This window comes from Mauremys reevesii, linkage group 26, assembly GCF_016161935.1.
Source record: "Mauremys reevesii isolate NIE-2019 linkage group 26, ASM1616193v1, whole genome shotgun sequence".
NCBI classification, from domain to species: Eukaryota; Metazoa; Chordata; order Testudines; family Geoemydidae; genus Mauremys; species Mauremys reevesii.
The window spans coordinates 4,362,210-4,385,564 of record NC_052648.1 but is presented as its reverse complement, the minus strand read 5'-3'; the positions used below and the strand labels follow the sequence as shown (position 1 = coordinate 4,385,564).

Below are 23,355 nucleotides of genomic sequence, written 5' to 3'. Positions count from 1 at the left end.
TGAATGAAAACAATCCAAAGTATTCGCTCCCCCGCCCCGCTCACTAGACAGGCACAGATTTTAAGGCCAGAAGGAACTATTAATCTGACCTTGTTGCATAGCAGAGGCCGGGGTGAATAATGAAATATCCGCAGGATAAAGACGGGAAATGAAAACCCGTCCGCTTCTTCTTAAATCATAAAATTCAACAAATTGTGCCACAAATTTCACTTTTTTCCCCTAGTAAATATTTGACCAATCTTTGCCCCCTTGTTGTTCACCCCTCTGAGGGCTCTTGTTACCAAAGGAAGGCTGGCCTCGTGACTAGGCTACTGGATGGGTGACTAACAAGATCTAGGTTCAAATCCTTGGCCTGCCCAGCACCTCAGTTTCCCCACCACTAAAATAAGGGAAATAATTCTTCCTGACCTCACAGGCTAGAGGAGAACTGTGCCTCGGGAAGAGGCGGTGTTGCCTGGGCTGCTGCTTCTCCTCCTGCCCTTTGTCTGTCGCGCCTAAGGAGCTCGTAGGCTCTTTGGGGCAGGCCCAGCCCCTCCCTGAGTGCTGGGATGGCACCGAGCACTGGCGCTCTGAGCCACAACGCAGATAACAAGCAGCTGGATTTTGCTGGCGCGCACACACAGCCAGTTTTCCTTGCCCGGCTCCAGCCCCAGTCCAAGCGCTGTGTCGTGTGATCCACGCCGTGCTGTAGCCACCTGGCGATCTCCAAGCGCTTTGCAGAGGCAAGTCAATATCATATCCCCATTCTACAGAGGGGAAAACTGAGGCATGGACAAGTTCTCTCCACTGGGGGTGGAAAAGGCAGAAAGTGCTTGATGGACAGCCAACAGCCCCATCAGCTTCCTCTTAGGTCTCCCGGTCTGCAAGGGGCGTTTTAGTCTGGGGGAACCTGAGCGAGGCAGAGATTTGTATGGCTGGAAGAGACCATCGGATCACCAGTCACTCCTTTGCTGAGCCCAGTGACGTATGTTTGGCTAGAGCATGTCTCCCAGGCCGGCATCTTCCCAGAGACGCGCTAACATTCGCTCCAGCAACGCAGGGCTCTGCTCTGGAGCAGAAAGTGCCTTCAAGCGTCGGAGCTCACTTCTTCTCCATGCGCCCCCTCCGACACCCCCAGCGACAGGCTGAGCCGCGGGAGCCGGCTCGCACAAGCAATCCGAGACCTGTGTTATTTTAAGGTTCTCCTCATTATAAATTAATGTCATGTTCTCCCCAGAGGGGGATTTAATTCTTAGCAGCGATGTCATTCTTCACACCTTCCAAAGGCAACTCATCGCAGCACAGGTCCAGAGGAACGAGTGACCCGTGATTAGATCCCCGGTCGCAGCCTGAGTCTTCCTGCTCCGGTGCCGTATCTGGGCGCCAGTGATTGTCCCTGTTTTATAGCTCGGGGAAACTGAGGCAGTACGGTAATAATTGGAGATATACCAATACGGGATTTGCTCAAGGCCACTCAGAGTCCGTGTAGGAGCTGGGATTAGAACTCAGGGCCCCAGTGCTCACAGCACCAGCTGCTCTGAATGTTTCCCCCAACCGTTTTAGATCCCTCCCCATCTTTCCGACTACAGGCTGGAAGCCAAGGGAGGGGGGAAAGGCCTTGGGGTGAGTCATTCAAGCTGTAATAAAAAAATACTGGACAGTAGAAGCAGTTGAAGTCTAACCCCCCCCCCCCCATGCACAGGGATAACTGCAGGGTTTATGTTGCCATAGGGAGACTCCCACAAGTCAGCAGCACTTGGCTGGGACTCAGGAGACCTGGGTTCTAGTCCCCAACTTTGCCACTGACCTGCTGTGGGAATTGGGAAAAGTTGTTTCCCCGGGTGTGTGCCTCAGTTTCCCCCCCCCACCCACACACTTCTTTCCTATTTAGATTGGAAGCTCTTTGGGGCAGGGGCTCTCCCATTGTGTGTATGTGCAGCACCTAGCACAATAGAGCCCGGATCTCACTTGGGACAGATGCCCATAGTAACGCCTCATGCTGCAATGGCCCTGCCCCCACGCAGGGTTCAGCACCATGGACAGAACCCAGGGTCTCTTCTGGCCAAGCCACATCTATAGAAGAGGCCAGTGGCACAGCTGGAGGTAGTGTGGGGCCCTGTGGACACCCCACACACTTAGCAGCTAATTAGATTGACCAAACAAGATTGAGAACACGGAACAGGGAGCAATGTGGGGCTCGTTATTTCACCATAAGGCGGGTGGCACTTTATGCGGAGAACTGATGTGCACCCAGCCCAAGGAGCGAATAGGCAAGGGCCTGTGGAACGGACAGTGGGATGTAGTGACCAGGGCAGAGGACTGGGAATCAGGACTCCTGGGTTCTATCCCCACCTCCACGGGGGGGTAATATTCAGGACATCTGGGTTCTGGTCCCAGCTCTGCCATCGACTCGCCGTGTGACTATGAGCAACGTCTTTTCCCCCTCTCCGGGCCTCAATTTACTGATCTGTAACTGTGCAGGTTCTCAGGGACGGGACGGTGCCTCATCACCTGACATTGGCCAAGTGTCTCGACACTTTGACGTAGAGCTCAGGAGTCAGGCACCCGGCGGTGCAGATCCCCGCCCCCACCCCCAGGATCTGGCTCAGTGCCGTTATACACCCCAAAGGGTTAGGATAGTTTTGGGGAAACATCAGCCAGGAAATCAATTAAGAGAAATGGCGCCTTCCCCCCTGCAAAGCCCTTCTGTAACTCAGCGGCAAGCTCCCAATGCCGCTCCGGCCCCCTCACTGCCAACCCAAGCCACTGGCCCTCCTCTGGCATCAGCCGCTGGCCTCTGTCCCAGCAGAATCCCAAGACTTTGCCAGCGGGGGGAAGAGACTCCCCTCTCCCCCCGCCCTACAGCTGATCAATGCACACAAAAAAGCTGCTGATTTCCAGGGCCAGATCCCCAGCTGGTGCATGGCCCCGTAACCCCACTGAACTCATTAAAGGGGACGAGTCTGGCAGAAACCTGCCCCTCTGAAGCGTCTCACTGCACCCAGCAATACAGAAAGGGACCCAGCGTTAGCCCTGCGCACAGCAAGGCCCAGGCGTGGCAGGGCCGAGCCCAGGGCACCCTCTGTGGTGGCAGCCCTCTCCGCAGCGACCGGCGGAGCCAGGCCAGCTGGACCTGCCAAGGGGCTTTCTGCAGAGACCCCTGTGCCATCTCCAGGGGCGCAGAGGAATTTCATTCTCTCCTGCCCGCCCCCCCCCCCCGGGCTATCAGGGCTCCCCTGACGCTCTGGTTACCGTCCCCAGACCTGGAGAAGATCTCTGGGAAGCTCGAAAGCGTCTCCCTTCCCCCCAACAGAAGCTGGTCCAATGGCTCTGTCTCAGCCTGGGACCCGCACTGCAAACTCCCGTGCTCATTTCCAGGCAGTCTAATTCCCTGTCGCCCGCGAGAACCCCAGCGACGGTCTCCATGGAGACTCAGCCGGGCAATATTCCCGAGGAGGGGTAAAATCTGCTGCTCCTGACACGCGGGAGCCTCCCCCTTCACCGTGGAGATCTGCCGGGGCCACGACACGTCACCTTGGCCCGCGGCTCCCACGTGGCACTGGCCCATTTCAGTCGCTGCAGCGCAAGGAGGGGAGGGGGGAAGCCAAGAGCGTTGTGTTGATTGGCTCCTCCCTGTGCTAGAATTAAACCCGCTGCTAGGGCCTAGGTCTATCCTGCACCATCCCAAGGCCCCGGAGTCTGAGCGACCAGCCCAGATGTTGCGGGGAGATGACTGGGGTGGAAAGTCAAAACATCTGGGCAGGCTGCAGCTTGCTTAGCCAGGAGCTGCCTTGGTACCCAGCTGGGCCTTTATAGGGAGGGGTGGGTGCGAGGTGTTTCTGCCGTCGCCTGGGCCTTCCAGGGCGTAGGTCAGGAGCGAGGGGGAAGTCGGTGACTGGGTGTAGATCATCTGCCTCCATCTCCAGTTGCTACAACCTCGGCCAATAACAGGAGTTTCTTCCCTACCTCTCCCGCCTTGTGTCCCAGGGGAGCTGGTTCGGTCCCTGCAGGGTTCACCCTGTTATGGGACGTTTGATCCCCAGGAGCCCGGGGTCAGGGGGGAGCTGTGGAAGAACAGGAAGGGTGCCCCCCCTCCACGGGGGATCCCGGGGGAGGTTTATTCTGCATCGGGATCAAGCGGGTGGAAAGAGGAGTTTGCGACAGCGAACGGAGGGTGAATAAAGGCGCAATCAGCTGCGAAAGGCAGCGGCTTGGCCACTCGGCTCCCAGCAGCTGCTGTCACACAGGTGCCCTTGAGAATGGGGTGCAGAGAGCTGGGGGGGAGAAAGGGAGAGGGAAACGCACAGCGAGGTTACAAAGGGGTATTGCTGGAGGGGGCTGCACCTGCTGTTGCCTGGCTTCAAATTAGTGCAGGTCAAAACTCAGACCCATCCCCCACTGTCACCCCCCGGGGCGGCCTCCAGCCCAGGCAGGCCAGCAAGGGGGGGGGCTGCGTGGGTGGGGACAGAGGGGCCGGGGGCTGCAGGAACTGCAGAGAGCAGAGGACAGTCCCGACGGGAGAAAAGCAGCATCTCAGTCACAACAGACACCTCCTCTGCACAGCAGCCCCCTCCCCAGCAGGTCCCCGGGGGCATTAAACAGCATGTTGTTACCAGCTTCCACTAATTGAAACCGGAGTAAAGGCTGGTTCCAGGCGAAGGGGACCCAGCTGGGGGAGCGAGAAACCTAATAACCAGCGAGGCAAACAGCCCCAAGGGAGGGTTTGCCAGAGAACTAGCCCCACCCGCCTCTGAACATATCCCAGCCCGTACAGCAGGGACAATTACGAACCACAGGCAGCTCAATGCATCCTCTCCCCCACACCAATAAAGCCAACACAAGCCTCTCAGGGAGTAAAGGGGGCAGCAGAGGGGAGCAGAGAACCCCACAGCAACCAGGCCTGGCGGTCCGGGTTCTCCCCAGCGGCCTGTCTCCAAGGCACAACTGATGGAGGCCGCCAGAACGAAATAACGAGGCCACATCTCATGGCGCCAGATCCCGCACGGATGGCCCTGCTACAGCGCCGCGATCCCGGGGATCTGTGTTCATTTCGGATCTGGTTTTGCTCTGAGATAAATGAAACGTTCCGGGCTCAGGACCTGCCTCAGGATTTTATACGTCCACAAATTACCAGAACCACACCAGGAACCAGGATAGATCCTTCCTCTCGGCGCACACCCCTGGGCAGATCTGCATCTGCCAAGCCCCTGCTCTGGGGGCAGGAGACCTAGTGGGAATGATTAAAGGGAGGAGAGGTAGGAGAGGACGTAGGAAAGTGAAGGGAGGCAGCAGGCCAGATCCTGATCTCAGGGACACTTGGGTGAATCTGGAGTCACTCCACTTAACCCAATGGAGTTAGGGCTAGATCCTGATCTCAGTGGCACCCAGAGTCACCCCCTGACTTCAGGATCTGGCCCTCACACCCAGTGAGGCTGGTGCAGATGCAGAACCGCCCCAGATTTGCACTGGCATCCCCGAGATCAGGATCCAGCCCCCAAGAGGAGATGCAGCACATTCCAATTCTGCTTTCAGTTACCCGCACGCAATCCCCCAGAAGTCCACGGGAATGGAGGGCAGAACTGGCCCCACTATGGATTGTATACACAAGAGAGCAGAGGTGCTAGAGAAAGACCTAGGTGATTTAGGCTCTCCATTGGAGGCGTCCCCGCTCACTGCCTCAGTTTCCCCTCCCAGCCTTTATCTATCTGGTCTCTTTTAACTGCAAGCTCCTTGTGACGGGGACTGTCCCCTACTGGGTCCGTGCAGGGCCCAGCACAGCGGAGCTTCTAAGTAACGATCCAGTATGTTTCACAGCGCACCGTCCAGCCCGGATTTAACGGCCGCCCAGGGGAGACTCTTCCACAGTCTCCGAGATCTCACTGCCAGGATCAGAGTCCAACCCCCCCCCCCCCCCATCCCACGTCGAGATTCCCATTGTGCCCGAGTCCTGTCAGATCTCCCCTGCGCCGGCCCTGCCCCTCCCTCCCGCCAGCACCTGCAGACGCAGCTCTGGATGCAGTGGAAACCCGAGAGCCAGCAAAGCTCAGTTCCCAGGGAGCTGGGACAGGCCCCAGACTGGTTCAGGGCAGGGCGATGTACCACCTGCAGGGCCGGCTTTTGATTAGGGCGCTGGGATGGAACCAAGGAAAGACTCCCCCAGCCGGGCTACTGAACAGGGTTCTGCCGGTTTTCAAGCCTCCCCTAAGTTCCCCAGGCCCCTGGCTTCGCATCGAGCTCCTCGCAGCAAGGACGGGGCTGGGACAGGCCAGGAACTGAGGAATAGCGGAGATGTGGAGTGGGTACAACCCCAGAGCAGAGACGGGCAAGAGACAAGTGCCTGGCAGCAGAGCGGAAAATAACGGGGGGGAAGAGGACTGGCTGCCTCCTACGCCCTGGGATCCCAGCGCCTAACCACGCCTGCCCAGCCCGGTACGTGTCACCCGGAATCAGAGGCTCCATTAGCACAGGAGCCTCAATTCACCCCAAACAGGGAGGCAGAGCCCTCCGCCTGCCACAAGGATATGATGCAAGAAGCTGTTTAAAATCAGCTGCTACTGTCCCTCAGTCCTGACCTGCAGCCCCCCTGCTATCAGTCCTGGGCTCCCTCCAGCCCCCAACCCCCAGCTCTTCTGGTGCCCCTCAATCCTGACTCGCAGCCCCCTGCTACTCCCAGCCCAGGCCTCCCCTGCCATTCCCAGCACCCAGCTCTGCTGGAGACCCTCAGTCCTGCCCTGCGCTCCCCTCGCCTCCTCCGGGCCCCTGCCCCCAGCCAGACGCCAATGCCTTGGCAAAGCTCATTCGCAATGGACTTCAGGGCGGTCTCTGCTGCCCGGCACAGGCAGTCTCCTCGCAGGGACGTCAGAGGCTCTGCATTCTGCCCTTCCCAATTATGCACCCGCAGGACAGAACTGGGCAGCACAATGAGAGACACCAGCCCCTGCCCCCCTCCCATGAACACACCCCCCGGATCTAGGAGACACATACAAGGCCCAAGCACCAGCCACCACTCAGGCCTCCGAATTTCAAAGCGACGCTGCCAGCGGGCTTTTAGGGGGCGCTGCACAGCCAGGGCGACTGTCTGACGTCTCATCGCAAAAGACGCAGGCCCAGACCGCTTGCGGTCACTAAGATCCCCTGGCATTTCCTCCATGAGTCAGGAACCCCGGCGTCCTAGCTAGATCCCAGTGTGGGGGGTTGGGGGAGGGCGTTATGCGCTCCCTGAAATTCCCTGCATTGAAGAGACGTGTTGTGCCATGTGTCTAGTGCAGCGCAGCTGCTGAGCTCCACCCCAGAGACAGCTGCAGCTCAGCGTGTGCGTGCGGGGGCGGTCTGGGATGCTGCTGGATGAAAGGCAATACGATATCAGGCCAAATTCCTTCCTGGTGTAACTCCATTGGCGTCGGCGGAGTTACACCCAGGATGGAGCTGGCCCATCGTTGTGATTGATGCGCGGAGTGGGCAGGCTGTGAGGGTAAGAGGATGATCAGCCAGAACAGACCCCTGCATCGATCCAGCTCCGCCCGCACCCGCCACCTGGTCACCTCCCCTTCTTCCCCCAGCACAACAGACCCCCCTGCAATCCCCCAGACAGGGAAGCCGCGAGCTGTCAGGAACCCAGCAGAACCCCGCCATGCACCCAGCAGCACCGTAACCCTTTGTGGGAAGCCCAGACGCCCTTTCCCACACCCAGAGTTCATAGCTGCGTGGGGGGATCCGGGGTGCAGAGCCCCCCGCGCGGAGGCGAGGATGGAGAATCACTGTACAGATGATGGAGAGACGGACGAACAAGGCAGGCAGAGCGGCCGTCGTGGATCTCTCTGCCTCTCCAGACAGACCCTCCCCTACCAAGCAGCACACGCAAAGCCCGGCTGCAAGACCCACACTGGCTCTGCTCTGTCTGTGATGCAACCAGCGCCGCTAGAAAAGGCGCCACACACACCTTGCCATTGTGCTGCAGCCAAGGCTCTGCCCCCCGCCGCAGGGAGCTTTGTTACCGTTCTGCAACTCACAGGGTCCCCACTGAACCTGCTAGATCTGATCTGCCATCACAGCACCGGGTCGGCCTCAACCCGAGCCAGGACACGCATTCTGCAGCCACGTCCCCCACCAATCCAGGCCCCTCCCCGCGCCATGGGGCTAGACACGGAGGAGACGACGATTTCAACCGTGCCCCAATCGCCCTCAAAATAAAACCGAGCGTGGATCGAAAGCCCCACCGCGATCGCTCCATGCGGAGACCCCAGTCCCATAACGTGCCCCCCACCATCTATATCTCCGGCAACAACCCCCTCAAAAAACCCTGCAGCTCCAGGGAGGCTGCTGCTGATCCTGCTTAATATGCAGCTCAGGTTGGCAGCCTGAATACACAGCTACCAGCAGGGGGGAAAAAATCCCATCCCTTTTCTCCCCGACCTCGATTGCACCTGAAATATCCGTCGCCTTTTGCTTTACCTCATCTCCAAAGAAGGTCGAATGCAGAAAGGACAGGAACCAAAGCAGTCCCATGGAGCCCGCATCCTGCAGCAGCTGACGCTGTATCTGTCTCTCTCTGTCTCCTCCTAAAGGGCTGGGTCCTTGGAGTGGAATTTTTTTTTTCCCAGTGCCAGGCTCCCAGCCCTAGGTGGCGGCAGATCCCATTTGGCTCCGGCGATTAGACCTAATGCAACAGCAATGAAAAGTGTGCAAGTGTGCAAGGCCAGCAAGCCTTGGAAAAAGATGGGGGTGGGGAATAGACGAGACCCGAAGAGACAGCAAGGGAGACGCCGGCGGTGCCCGAAGTGTCAGGGGGACGGCAGGTCACATCTGAAACCATCAGATGCAAATACACAAATCTCCTCTCAGACTAAGCGAGGCCAGTGATCAGCTGTTCTGCATGGCCGCAGGCCAGGAAGAAATCAGCTAAGTTTGCAGCAAGGGAGAAGTAGATGGGATATTAGGCAAAACTTTCCGACTATAGTGCTAGTTACGCTCTGGAAAAGGCTGCCTCGGGAGCTTTTGAGATCAGGTTGGACAGCCACTGCTCAGGGATGGCCTAGGTTTGCTTCATCCCAGGGGGTTGGACGTCTTGAGGCCTCGTCCTGTCCGATATCCTTATTATTCTATTATGTAAACGAACAAAAAAAAATCTTTCCAGAACCTCCGAGATCGTTAGAACCAAGAGAACTTCAATAATCAAATCTGTTGCCTTACCACTTATTTCAGTTTAAGTAATGACTCAAAGGCTCTGGAGGTGCCCGTGACACACCTTTAACACCACAGTGGTGTCTCAGCTGCACACTACAATCGCTTTCAACGGGAGCTCAGTCAGCCACTTGCAAAAATTCCTTTCTGACCCTTATCAGAGGGGTAGCCGTGTTAGTCTGGATCTGTAAAAGCAACAAAGAATCCTGTGGCACCTTATAGACTAACAGACGGTTTGCAGCATGAGCTTTCGTGGGTGAAAGCTTTTTCTGACCCTTATCATCTGAGAAGCAAACCCTCCACCTTTTCCAAACCCCGGCCCATCAGACATGTGTCTTCTCGGAGTCTCCTTTTAGGCCCTGATCCTGCAATCCTTCAGCATCTGCAGGATCAAACTCTTACTATTGAATTTCACTCTCCGAGGTTGGGGGGGGGGGGCGGTGCAGAACGTGGCCCCATTGAAGTCAGTGGGAGCTTTCTCTGTCTATTTCTAGTCAGTTTCACTTCCTGGTTCTCAGGCCCTCATACTGAGAACAAGTAACAGCCCTTAGTTATCTGGTATCTTTGCTCCCTAGCCGCAAAGCCCCTTCGCAAAGAGGGGTTAAAGTTCACTATCCTCATTTTACAGAAGGGGGAAACTGAGGCAAGGGAAAGGGAAGAGATTTCTCCAAAGTGAGCCGGTGAGTGAGAGACAGAGCCAAAGAATAGAACCCGGGAGTCCTGACCCTAATGCCAACTCCCTTCTCATCTCCAGACCACACGCCCCTCCCAGAGCTGGGCGTACAGCCCAGGAGTCCTATTCCAGCCCTGCCACTGCCTCATCCTATCAGGGGGATTTCCTCCCTTTATGCCCTCCTGTCGGGCAGCGAGGCTGCTTCCCTTCCGCCCCTTGCCCTGGCCTTTCCAAAGCCCGGGCCCAAAGGGGAACAGGTGTTTTGTAAGCTGCAAAATCAACACATGGACCCTGCAGGGTCCTACAGTATCTGTGCCGGAAGGGGATATAATTCTTCCTGACCCTCAGCCACGCTTGTGCCCTGGAGCATAGAGATCATAGCTAAGGCTTCAGAGCAGTTCTCTGCAGAAACCCCCACGCCTGCCCTAACGGTGGCATAGAGCAGGGTCTAAGTTTACTATCAGGCCACTCGCCCCATGCTCACGCCTCTCACGTGCCGACAGTAAGAGGTGTCACGAATGACCTCGCAGCCTCCCAGCCTGTGCAATGACATTCTGCTCCCTTCCCCTCTTGAGGGCTCCTGGTTGGTTCTGTTCTAGCCTCTTGCCCGGTCCTGGCTGCTCCGAACCAGCCCGAGCCATGAACACGCCTGCACCTTGCATGCTACTCCGCTCTCCGCTATTTACAGCAAAACAAAGCAGCAGCGGGAGAGGTCCCTGGGCATTTCCTGGCCTCCTCAGTTTCTGGGAGGAGACGGGTTGAGAAAGGTGCCACAGGAAAGGACCCTCCAGCTCCAGGAGATGTCACCGAACAACCTCTAACGTCCTTGATGCGAACTCCCAGGTAAAGGGGAAGTTGGGTTGGATCCTCCTGCTTAGTTCTCCCACTTCTGCCCTGTCCTGCCCCTGTCCTGCAGCTAACTAGCCATGTCCTCAACAGGTGTAAACCAGGGTCGCTCCCATCGCTTTCCAGACTAGGCTAATGTGCCCCAGGGAGGATCTGGCCTGTTGTTTTGTGAACGAGGAGGGCAGCGCTGCCGCCTCTCCATGGCATCTCAGGCTTTCCTCGAATCCCCAGCACTTTGGTCCACATGATTAAGTGGACAAGAGACAACGGAGGGGGGACAGGCGAGAGGTCAATAAAATCTTGACTGATGTGAAGACAGTGAGTAAGGAAACGTTCTTTACCCCTTCTCATAACCCAGGAACCAGGGGCCACCACATGAAATTAATAGGCCGCATGTTGACAACAAACAAAAGGAAGTTTTCCTTCATACAACACACAGTCAACCTGTGGAATTAGTTGCTAGGGGGTGTTGTGAAGGCCAAAATTCTAACGGGGTTCTAAAAAGAACTAGCTACGTTCATGGAGGGATAGGTCCATCGATGGCTATTAGTCAGGATGGGCAGGGATGCAAAACCATGCTCGGAAGCGTCCCTAGATCTGTTTGCCAGAAGCTGGGAATGGGCAACAGGGGATGGATCATTCAATGATTCCCTGTTCTGTTCATTCCCTCTGGGGCACCTGGCATTGGCCGCTGTCGGAAGACAGGATCCTGGGCTGGATGGACCATTGGTCTGAGCCTGTATGGCCGTTCTTATGTTCTTAATCTCACTTTATTTAAAAAAAAAAAAGGCAACTACGTGTCTGGCCCTTCAGATTGCAGAGAAGGGCATGAAACTCTGACCCAAACCAGGAGACAAGGAAAAGAGCCCACGTGTTACTTTAAATCTCATGAGATGGGGAAGTCAATATCCCTTGGGGATGTTGGTTGCTAGGTTCCAACGTCCTGGTGATTGGATTCACCACTGTCTTCTCAGATGCTCCATTTATTGGAGACTAAGGCCCAGACAGGTAGGTGACACCCACACCTAAGTCTCTTCCCCTGCTCCAAAAGCAAACAGTCCTTTTCCATCCCCCGGGGTAGCATATGGGGAAACTGAGGCACAAACAGGCCTCAAAAACATTACAAAATAGTCCCACTTTGGGACACTCTCCTGCTAGGGAAGCGGGCAGTCAGCTCCCCCACCCCTGCTCAGAGGCCCAAACGTGAATCCCAGCCCAGCACACGTTCTGCCAGCCCCTTCATCCCTGCTAATGCTGAGCAGCTCCTTCTGAGCCTCAAAGACCTGATCCTTCCAGCCGGAGCAGCTTGTTACCTGGCTCTCTGTGGCAGTGTTAACACAACACGACCCGCCCAGACAAGGTACGTGTCATAAATGTAGGATCTGAGCCTGGGAGCCGGGCCCCATCATGCTGCACACACAGTGAGACTGGCCCTGCCTCACAGAGCTTGCAATCTAAACACACCAGATAGACAGAGGGTGGGAGGGGAAACTGAGGCACGGAGCAGGGATGTGACTTGCCCAAGGTCACCCAGCAGGTCAGCGACAGAGCCAGGAATAGAAGCTGGGTCCCCCAATGACCACGCCCATGCCTTAATCACTAGCCTGGCCTTCCTCTCCAACACCTTCCGTCCACCCGTTGCTCCCCTCCTCATGCTCCCTACAGGCCAGGTGTGACGAAGTGGGGGATTGTCTTTTCTACCGTCTATACTCCTCTGCACGACACGCCTACATCTCTCCTCCCCTTCCCCCCCCAGGCTGCGATGGAGGCGGACACCGTCGCAAGCCTGCTGAGCGGCACCAGCGCGCATGCCCCCCGCCTGTGTCGGGCTGCCTTGGCTGTGCTCTTCACGCTGCGGCTGAGTGCCTTGGCGGTTGGAGCCAGGACCCTGTGGTGGGACGAGGTGGGGGACTTGGCCTGCAACGCCAGCGCGGAGAGCTGCCGCCGCGCCTGCTTCGACGCCGCCTTCCCCGTCTCGCCCTTCAGCCTGTTTGCGCTGCAGCTGGCGGTGATCTTCAGCCATGCTCTGGCCAGCTCCTGGCACTTCCGCCCACGCAGTGAGGGCATGGGCAGCTGGCTGCAGCCCACGCTCCGGGGCAAGCAGCAGCGGCTCTGGCTGCACTTGGGAAGTCTCTTGGCCAAGGCTGTCCTAGAAGGCGTCTTCCTGGTGACGTTCCACACGCTCTACAGCCACTTCCCCGTGCTGGTGCAATGCCCTCCGTCTCCTCCCTGCCCGCCAGCCGTGACCTGCGCCATCCTGAACGCCGGGGAGAAGGACGCCTTTAACCACTTCATGGCCGGCTCCTCCTGGGCTTGTCTCCTGCTCAGTCTGCTGGGGACGTGGCACGCAGCCGTTCAGATCTTCCAGGAGGCTTCTGGAAAAGCTCCGCGAAAAGGCACAGCCAGGAAACTATCCGTGTAACTGGCCAGGTGTCACAATGACTCTGCCCGGTCGCCAGCAGGGCTTGAGCCCAGGACTTTCAGTGCTAACTAGGAGGAGCCACTGTTGCTTGAGCTAAAGGAGTAACTCCTCCAGCTGATAGCACTAGTAGGCTATTATCCACTATTATCCAGCCACTAGCAGGGGACAAAGGCACATTCTGTGTTAGGGTGAGTTGCATAATCACCCCAGAGGGAGATCGAGGATGGTGGTGGAGGGGGTGTATATAGGAGTAAGGGACACGAGATTTGTCATTTCTCCATCAGTCTCACCCAAGAGTGACAATGAAAGCGACTCTGAAATGACCTCCAGCAGATCAGACCCTTACGTAACAAAGGCCAGCAGCTCTTTGGGACAAGGACCGTTTCTTTGTGCTGTTTATACAGCACCGAGGATGATGGGGCCTGGCGCCACGTCGAGGGCCCCTGGGTGCTACTGTGATACAGGTAATAGAACGACATTTAGATGAGGGAAATTAAGCCGGGTAACAGGAACCAGCTGCAAAAGGGCCGAGCTGATTGCGTGGAATAATCTCCCAAAGGGAACTGGGAAAGGGCTTGTAGATAAAGACATTTAGAGCTGGAGCAGACAAAGCTCTAGCTGTTTATCTACTTACATGGCCCACACCAGCAGGCCTGAGTTAGTTTATGCTCACACCCCCTCTACAGGGCATGGAAATATTAGCCTCATCTTACAGAATGGAGGGGCAGGGTTAAGTGCAGTGATTTGACCAAGACCACCCAAGAAGTCTGTGGCAGAGCCAAGAAGTCCCAGGCCCAGGCCTTAACCCCCAACCCAGCCTTCCACCCTGGAGAACCACCCTGCACTGGCAGGAGCTGGATGCGGATGGCTTCTGCGGCTCAGAGTTCCCAGGCTTCTACATTTAAAAGCCACATGTGTTGAAAGTGCGCCGAGAGAAGACGACAGAGAAGAGCCGAATGAACCTAAAAAGGTGCTAGGAAATGTCAAGTTGTTCCTCCAAACTCTAGCTGAGTGTTGTGCATCTGATTTAGACTCTTCATCTCAGGAAGGATTAAAAGCTCTGACCCCAGCAGCCAAACCCACACTGCTTTCAGGGAAAGGATTTTGCAGTGCAAATCCTCTCTGATCTCTGGTCAAAGAGAAAGAGGCAGTAAGCAAATTTCACATGCGCTCCAGAAATATTGACCAAATGGGAATAATCTCACAGCGACATCTGCTGGCCAAAACTCACTACCTGGCTGCAAGCCAGCCTGGCCTGCAAATATCCTTCTGGCTCGCAGGCGGGGTAGCCTGGAGGTCATGCGGTTTTACTACAACAGCCCGTGCAAACATCAATCATCGAGACAGTTCCTGGAGCCGGGATAATGGCCATGTAGCAATATTTACGCTCATGCACTCGCCTCTGGGTGGCTTGCTGGCATTCCAGCACCGGCGTGATCTACAGAGCGTGAAACACCTGGGGACACGGTTCTGCTGGATGAAGCAGGAAATGGTGTTAAGCGTAGCGGGCAAACACAGCAGGCACAGAGAATCGCTGGTTCTCTTCGGGGATCCCGCAGCACTTTGCTGTACCAGCAGTGCCATCCCTGGTGTCTCGTTATTATGCAGGGTGGCTCAATAGAACTTCTTTCGCACTGATGCTCCTAATGGGTTAAGAAAGCTGCATTCTTTTATCAGACCATTGCTGGGGTACCTGGAAAACAAATGGATGCAATAGATACAATAGCTAGGTCTTAACAGTGAATGCCTGTCCCCAGCCATTCATATGGAGATTAGGTTTGGGGCACAAAGAACATTCTGACACCAGGCAACCCAGTTCTCTCCTTTCCAAAGCCATCCAATTCCTCGGTTATTATTTAAGCTCCTGGACAGTCATTCGGGGACAAGGGGAGGGTGCAAAGCCCCTTTATGAATCTAGGCTATTCCGAAGAGGACAAAGCTGGTAGAGCATGAAAAGGCTTTTTAGAACCAGCCACAAAAGATCCCCTTTTGAACCCTGCTGCTAACAGACCCGAGGCCCCCGTCATACGCCAGCAAAGAGCAAGTCAATGGATGGCAGCCACGCTGTGTTCACTGCGGGTGCTGGGCCGGGCAGCAAGGCTGCGGTAGTTGTTTTGGTGGGAGAGCACCGGGAGAGGTAAATCTGGCATTGGTGACAGGTCCTAGAATGGTAGCTCAAGGCCAAGCCACACAACAGGTACAGCACAGAGAACAGCAATACAGGCTTCCCACTAACAACCCCCCGTCTGTATCTTGTCATAGTTAACTGTAAACTCCTTGGGGCAGGGGCCAGCTTTTTGTCCTATGTCTGTACAGCACCTGGCACAATGGGGTCCTGCTCCAGGACTAAGGCTCCTAGGGGCTACGGTAACACAAATAAAAACACTCTCAGCCTGGCGACAGAAAGACCATCTTTTTAAGGGTGTCCAAGTAAGTCCTCCTGACTTCTCTGCTGAAACTGCAATGGTGGTGAGGCTGTGGACACACGTCCCACAGGAAATGGAATGAGACCCACCTGTTCTTTTCACACGGGCCATCAAACAGCCATCAGGGTAGTTCCCATTCTGGTTCCCATTGACCTGAGCCCAATTTGCGACGTTCATTACCAACCCCCGACATGGGGAACTGAATGGATAGCAATGGACACCAGACCATTATGTAGCATCTTTCAGCCCTAGGCTAGTTTACAAATCAACCTACCACTGGAGTGCAGGCAGCTTTGGGGAGAAACGTGGCAACCGTTAAACGTGGCCAGGAAAGTGACATTACCAGCCTCAGTTATAGGCCTTCTAGAATGGTTGGAGCTTCGTACTAGGTACACTAGAGCTAGAGGGGTTATTCTACCTACCGCCCAGAAGGGTTCATCCCAACCCCCACTAGCTGTACTGTGCGAGAGGCATCTCCCGGCCAAGAGGTATCCAAGCCTGACAACACTTAGCTTGCAAGATCTATAAAAGCACAGGCCAAAGGGAGACCTCAGGCCAAAGGGAGCCAGGTTGCTCCAACCCATGTTTTAAAACATGTTATCATGAGACCTAATTAGAGGAAGCTCCCAAAACTCTCTGCATTTCAATCTGAGGGAACGGAAGGAACCAGCACTACCCAGTAGCTTGCAGAACAAGGAAAGGGGCTACCATTTGTTTAGGTCATTGACTGAAGTTTCACACACTTGCTGCCACAGGCAGAGGGGAATCTAGTGAACCCACCTGGGATTAGACCCTAGAACAAACAGTCTTGGCAAACCACATGAATTTGTTTGACCTTAATATTACTAGACAAGAGAAGGAAAAACTGATGAGACCAGAGCTGTGTGAGAAGGATTGAAGACTGGAGAACCAGGGTCTTAATACACAAGCCCTTTTATAACCATGCTTCCGCCATCAGGAACCTTTAGTTAAATCCTGTTTCAATTGAGTATCAATTACGTCTAAAGAAAACAGTGCTACAGAAAGCAGTGCAGCTGTAGGGGAGCATGCTCAGGACATGGTATTTTAGACAAGTCCCATTAGGGTTTCATTTATTCAGTGTTTTTCTTTCCGCTTTTACACACACCCAACCATGAAACCACTCTGATTAGTTGCCATACAGGTGTGTGTTTGTAGTGGAAAAGGATTCCGGACCTCTCAAGAGTACAATGAATGAAACCAGCATGAGATTTCCCAGGGCGGACCACGTAAAGAAAAGTTGCATTCACGTTTCTAGCCCACCTTCCGTGTTGTTCTCTAGCATTTACCGTAGATTATGCCAGATGAGATTTTTCTGCACACTGGGATGCATCATTGACCTACAGGGTTTATTATAACATTAAATGTTTTTGGATGTCATGGAAGCTTGGAAAAAATGATTTTCATCCTTTTCTGTCAGCCACAGCTTATTACGCCCTTCAGATGTTCAGGGTAACCACATTTGTTTACGCTGTATCAGCATCTTCATGGAAGTAACAAGAAAGGCCTTAGTACAGAAAGCAGCTGTGCACAGGAGGGGAACACACTTGCGACACCAAACCAAAACACACCCAAGAGCTTTCAAAGTGGCAGCACTAGCGTACTGGCAATTTTTAGAGGTAGAGGGTATCAACATCTAAGAATCCAGAGTGCATTCCTCAGACTAGAACATCTAACAGCCAATAAACCTGAACTCTGCCTTCCTTTAATATTCAGTATGTGCTTAAAAGATTCCAGAAGACTGGGCACATGGCCTGCCCCCCCACCACAAAGAGGTGTGAAAGGATTTTACTCCTGCTTTTTAAGTACCAAGACTGTTGATTCTAGTCTTGCAGGAAGATATGGTTTGTTTATAGGATGACCAGACAGCAAATGTGAAAAATCAGGAGGGGATGAGGGGATAATAGGAGCCTATATAAGAAAAAGATCCAAAAATCAGGACATCTGGTCACCCTAGTAGTTTATAATGAGCTCTCATCCCTTCATTGAAGAGAGGGTCTCGAATCTTTATCAGGGACATCACTACTCCAGATGGCTAGTGACTGGAATCAGTAAACGTTCTAGGACAGGCTGCGTAAGATCCGCCCCCACATTTAGTGGTTGTGATGTCATTTCACCAATCTTCAAGTCAGTCTCCCGGGGCCTGACAGCCTCAGAATTTCTCACGTTAAAAATAAAAAGAAACATTGAAAAACTCTTAACAGACCCGCAAAGAAGCTTATTATGGCCCAAGCCCAGTCCCTCTCCCACCCGCCATCAGAGACGACATTCCTAGACCAACTCATCGACAAGCTGCAACTGGGGACAAGACAGGTGGCGTATCCCTTGCTCCACCTGACTTGTCCCCATTTGCACAACACAAAGCATTGCCAGTGAGCTTATGCAGACACATGGACCCAGACTCCCTACAGGACCCCCGGGCCTACACACAAGCCCCTAGTGGCGTTTAGCTTCAGAAGGGACAGCCCAAATGGAAGGGAAATTCTTAAGACTCTACCCAGAGAGAGACCAGAGACGGTGTCAGGCAGGAGCATTTTCTTTATTTACATATAGAAAACATTTTCCCGAAGCATCATTTACTTCAGAGGAATGAACCTAGATGAGTGGGTGGCACCGATACCAGGTCTGCCGTGTTTCACTGGCTTGTAGGTGATGGAAAACTCGCCCAGGTAGTGGCCAATCATCTCGGGCTGCAAGAGAAAAGACAGGATGACTATTAGAAACAGGATTGATCTGATGTGACAAGCAGCCGAGAGCCTAAAACAGGAGAGTACCCTGCAAAGACCTTGAAGAGCATCCGAAGACAGGTTGGATTTCATGACACAGAGCTCTGGGATGACTGTTTAGAACTGTTCTTTAAAAATGCACGCACATCTATCAGGTGCTTGGTACAGGTAGAGATGGGCATGCCACTTGCAGCCAACTGAATTAATGTAACCCTCTTTCGGTTCCCAAATTATCCAGGCAGACTGACTGATCTTTCATTCAATAACAATGTAAACGTTTCAGCCTTCAGACTGCTCCAGGGTTCACTGCTACTATTGTTTTGAGCAAGGACAAGTCATACCTGCACAAATGTTTCTGGTGTGTGTGTGTGACATTCACAAGTCTCTGAGAGTGACAAATCAAATAAATGGGGTCAAACACCTGAGTGAATTTTTTCCTTTCGGTATTCAGCCAGCTCTAGTCACAGCTGCAAATCCTCCTCTTCTTGATCACATTCCAAAATGCCCCTCCTGCCCCCTACCCAGACAGCACTCCCACCTCTCTGGCAGATAAGACTGTCTACACTACAGACTTCTGCTGACACAGCTGTGTCTGTCAGGGGTGTGAAAAGGTGTGATCCCCTACAGATAGCCCAAATACAGATGCACCTATACCAGCAAAGCTCGTTTTGCTTGGGGTGGGCTCAATATCAGTAAAAGTGCAGTTTTGCAGGCATTAGCTGTGTCCATGCTAGGAGCACTTACCAATATAACTACTGCAGTAAGGAACTCCTAGCGTAAACGTGGCTTCCGCGATGCTTAGACCACTGCAGTTAGCTACAGCAATCCACACTGACAGCCAGCCAAAGGAGGAGGAGATGTTCAAAGGCACAAGTGGCAGTTATGATTTCGTATCCCAGGTGTCTAACTCCCATTCCATTCTAACTGCCACCTGTGCCTTTAAAAAAAAAATCACCCCCATGTGTCCAACTCAAACATTCCCCCAACCAGAGAGCCCAAACAGGTTGATCTACCTTAAGCCCTTCAACAGGCTTTCAGGTTAGATTTCAACCACAAACAAAGCAGGCAAAGAAAATGTTGGTCGGCAGTTTAATCCTTCCTTGTAATATCAGATCGCGCCACACTGCACCTTGCATTTCCAGTTAGATTTGCAAGTCGGATTTCTTGTTACAGCAAGACACTCTGGGCTCTGTAACGGAGCCCCTGCTCTGTCACCACCAGGCAGGTGAGCATAGGGGTGAGGACTGTCCCAAAGGGTCTGTCTACATTGCAAGAAGCAACATGTTCTTAACTCCCATTAGCTAAGCCAAGTTAAGAGCAAGCTTTTTGTTGCACTGCAGACAGACCCTTCCCCCGATTACTTCTCTCATTCACAGCAGCACTATACACAACTGATTCATTCACTGATTTACCAGGCGGGCAAACAACCTCTTGCAAAGCTTCAGGCTAGGTCTCAACAAGCTAAGAAAAAGCCTTGTATGCAGCACATTCCCTGAAGTCAGGCAGCACCTTCTCAAAGGCAAATAGAAAATGATTTCATGACAACAAAGTTTTGGGGTGTTTTTTAAAAAAAAAAAAAAAAAAAAAAAGCTCCCACAATAACCTGCCTCATATACAAAGACTCTCCTCCAAGAGACAGAACTGGCCAAGGTCCCAACTGGAACAGAAGTTCAAGCAAATTAAAGGGCAAACGGTTTACACTTTCGGAATCAATCCACTGCAGGAAAATTCAGGAGCAGAGACGGGGCCTAAGCAAGCAGGATGCTGGTAAGTTTCTGCTGCTATCAGGCATTTAAACCTTTCGCTCCTGCACAGCTCACCTTGATTTCCACCTGGTTGAAGGTTTTGCCGTTGTATACGCCGACCATGCTGCCCACCATCTCGGGGAGGATGATCATGTCGCGCAGGTGAGTTTTGACTACCTCTGGCTTCTCCATGGGAGGGGCCTCCTTCTTGGCCTTGCGAAGGCGCTTCAGGAGGGAATGCTGCTTACGACGCAGGCCGCGGTTCAGACGCCTGCGCTGGCGAGCGCTGTACAGCTGCATCAGCTGCTCGCTGAAATAACAGAGGACCAGATCAGCTGGGGGTGGGGTGGGGGGATAGCTCAGCGGTTTGAGCACTGGCCTGCTAAAGTTTTGGGAGTGAGCAAATCCATAGCCTAGTACTGCTGAGGGCATTCCAATGAGATGCAGAGTCATGTATCAGCTATTAATGATGTTCGTTGTGGTACTGCTTAACGGTCAACCAAGAATTGGGTTAGGTGCTGTACCAACACACCAGCAGATGATCCTTGCCCCAAAGACAGCCAGCCATGACATCAAGGCAGGCCACAAGGCGAGTGAACAATGTGTGACAACTTTTTGAGGGTGGGTTTACTTAGAAGGGGGTTAACTAAATGGAAAGAGAGGAAGCGAAGTGGATAAGGGGGGCGGGGCAGGCAGGGAGCAAAGCTGAGGCGAAGAGATTGAGAGATGGAGCAAACAGCCAATCAATGCAGAGCAGCCAAACGTCCAGAGAAACTGCAGAAAATTTACTGAATGGCCAGAGGTCCCTGCTCTGGCAACTTCCCTTCCTGCAAGCTGGAGTCTAGGGCTCCTCTCTGCAGCTGGACCCCACCTGGGTCCTAGCGCTCTCAGAGTTAGGGTGCCCCTGCACAATTCTGGGCCCATGGAATGCTGGGCGAGTGGCCCCAGTTTGACACCACCCCCTCCTCCCACACTCTGGTATCCTTAATTTGGACCAAGCGATACGAATGAATATGGCAAATTACTTCTACCAGAACATGCAAATAAAATAGCTGACAACAAAATGCTGCTTTTCTATAGCCCTTTGTATTCAAAGATTCCAGGTCACATCACCCATATTAATGCATTTACCCTAAATTAAGTCTCCAGGAGGAAGACTGATAGTACACCTCTACCTCGATATAACGCTGTCCTCAGGAGCCAAAAAATCTTACCGCGTTATATCGAACTTGATTTGATACGCTGAAGCGTGCAGCCCCGCACCCCCCCGGAGCGCTGCTTTACTGCGTTATATCCAAAGTCGTGTTATACCAGGTGGCGTTATACTGGGGTAGAGGTGTATCTTTATTTTACAGATGGGAAAACTGAACAGAAGGTATGCCCTTGTTATTAGGTTTTTGCTTGAGCAGATAGAAAAAAAAAACATTCTATCCAAATTAAGGAACCACAGCTTAATCCCAATGTACACTTGGTTCAGAATATGGTCCACTATCATTGTTAGGAGGTGAGAAAATAGAAGTCATAGAATACACTTGGCCCCAAACTATTTCACAATCCTGTTTAAACCTGGCTACTTCTGCAGTGAAGACAAGGCCTACTGGCCTAGTGCACAGAATTTAGATATCTTGATTTCCAGTCATGGGCTCTCGCCACAAGACTTGCCTGCATCTCTTAACATAACCTCATAGCTTGGTTTGGTAACAGGGGAGAAGGGTGCCAATAAGCAAGAGTTTCTTACTAGGACATATCGAGGAGCTGATCCAGATCGACACCTCGGTAGGTGAATTTCCTAAAGGTACGTTTCTTCTTCTGTTCGACTTCCGCCTGGATTGAGAGAACCAGAGGGAAAACAGATGAGGCCTCCAAATTACAAAGACATCCAAGCAGGCGTGATATTCTGCCAGATACCTTTGCTGCCCTGCTCTCATGTGTTTACCAGCCCAGTTCTTGCCTGCCTTTAGGTGTTATGGGGGAAGAGGAGCACATGCATGGTAGTTCGTTAGTCTCTGTAAAAGTGCTCTGAAGAATACAAACGCTGTGTATCATTCATAAGGATTCACAGTTAGATAAATGTTAATGCTCCTTTCACCTTGGAGCACACAGACCTAATGAAACACCCCCCCAAGGGTGAAGCATTCCCCTGGCTTAACTGGGCACATCCATATTCACAAGAGGTTGGTTACTGGACATAGCTGGAGCCGGTTTAGCCGGGAGGAGCACAAGGTACATAAACCAACCCCGCTCCGCATGCTCCCATAAGCTTCACAGCCCTCCACAAACACACCTTCAGCCCCATACCCAGCCCTACAACAATCCACCCCTCCCCAGAGAGGCCCACAAGTTCCATCAGCCTCCACCTGCAAGCACCCCACATATCACATGCACACAATATTACACAGCACCCCTAGGACCACATGCGCCATTCGCACACAGTCTCCAGACAACTCCCTGGGTGCCCCGTCCTGCCACAGCACACCTGCCACACGCTCAGCCCCACAATGCACCATGAGCCCAGCTCCACGCGTTGTACATAGACAATCTCACAACTCCCCGCCAAGACACAACGCTCCCTTAACACAGAACCCCCAAGAGTCACAGACATCGCCAACAACACAACCCCACCTACCCACACTGCACACACCCGCAGCACCTCCAAGAGCCCCCCCAAGACACATGCACAACCCCCCACACTCCGCTCGAGCCCCCTCCCCGGAGAAGACGGGTGTCTCCCCGCCCCTGCCAGGGCCCGGCCCGGGCTGTAGCGGCTCAGCCAGGCCCAGGCCCAGGCCACATCCCCCCCATACAGCCCCAGGCGGGCAGGGGGCAGCTCCCTCCGGGGGTATCGGCACCCGGAGCCCCGGCCGAGTCGGCCCCGAAGCGGATGAAGCCGGATTAAGGGCTCCAGGCCACACCACTATCACCCACCATCTTGGCCGCGTCTCTGCGGAAAGGGCTGATCTCGTCCGGGCGGCGTCTGATATCGCGAGAGCAGGGCATGGGCCAGGCCCCACCCACTACGGCTTCAGCGCAGCGGTTCCGCCCTCACTGAGATTTAAAGGGGCCGCCGCTAAAAAAAATAGAGTGGGCGGGTGGGGAGAAAGGGAAGCGGTGTAAATCTCGCAGCACGTGGGGTGCCAGCAGCTACAGGGCTCACCTGTCTATTTCTAGGGCACCTCCCTACCCCAGACGTACCCCAAAACCCTAAGGTCTCACCCACGGTGGCCCCCCATCTCCTCTATCAACCCTCTCCCACACTTATTCCTAAAGTTGGCAACACTGGGGGCTGTTTTCTTAGCACCCCCACTCCCCTTCTCTGCCTAATATTAATACTAATCACAAC

At 53.8% G+C, this 23,355-nt stretch overlaps 3 protein-coding genes across 3 annotated transcripts in view; 1 reads left to right on the top strand and 2 right to left on the bottom strand.

The window, feature by feature from the left end:
* APC2 (APC regulator of WNT signaling pathway 2) overlaps nucleotides 1-8,491 on the bottom strand; it is a 47,725-nt gene extending 39,234 nt beyond the window's left edge. Inside the window, exon 1 of the mRNA XM_039515627.1 lies at nucleotides 8,431-8,491. Coding sequence (XP_039371561.1) covers nucleotides 8,431-8,484 — 54 coding nt within the window. The 5' untranslated portion in view covers nucleotides 8,485-8,491. The remainder of the gene's footprint in view (nucleotides 1-8,430) is intronic.
* A 3,949-nt stretch (nucleotides 8,492-12,440) lies between these two features.
* Nucleotides 12,441-13,100, top strand: LOC120391851 (gap junction beta-3 protein-like). Its single transcript, XM_039516035.1, has one exon. The coding sequence runs from the start codon at nucleotides 12,441-12,443 to the stop codon at nucleotides 13,098-13,100; it is 660 nt and encodes a 219-aa protein (XP_039371969.1).
* Nucleotides 13,101-18,064: 4,964 nt separating this feature from the next.
* Nucleotides 18,065-23,082, bottom strand: RPS15 (ribosomal protein S15). The gene is made up of 4 exons (XM_039516161.1): nucleotides 22,941-23,082; nucleotides 21,754-21,839; nucleotides 20,091-20,325; nucleotides 18,065-18,234 (listed from the first exon to the last, which is right to left on the bottom strand). Exons 1-4 carry the CDS (start codon nucleotides 23,010-23,012, stop codon nucleotides 18,121-18,123), a joined length of 507 nt encoding a protein of 168 aa, XP_039372095.1. The 5' UTR covers nucleotides 23,013-23,082; the 3' UTR covers nucleotides 18,065-18,120.
* Nucleotides 23,083-23,355: the final 273 nt, after the last annotated feature.

What these genes read in the sequence shown, in the direction of transcription:
- LOC120391851 (XM_039516035.1), top strand. Translation starts at nt 12,441, where the DNA reads ATGGAGGCGGACACCGTCGCAAGCCTGCTGAGCGGCACCAGCGCGCAT.
- RPS15 (XM_039516161.1), bottom strand. Translation starts at nt 23,012, where the DNA reads ATGCCCTGCTCTCGCGATATCAGACGCCGCCCGGACGAGATCAGCCCT. An exon ending in GCAGAGACGCGGCCAAGATG is followed by an intron (nt 21,840 to 22,940) that starts GTGGGTGATAGT and finishes CTCTCAATCCAG; the next exon opens with GCGGAAGTCGAACAGAAGAA. An exon ending in TCAACCAGGTGGAAATCAAG is followed by an intron (nt 18,235 to 20,090) that starts GTGAGCTGTGCA and finishes TTTCTCTTGCAG; the next exon opens with CCCGAGATGATTGGCCACTA.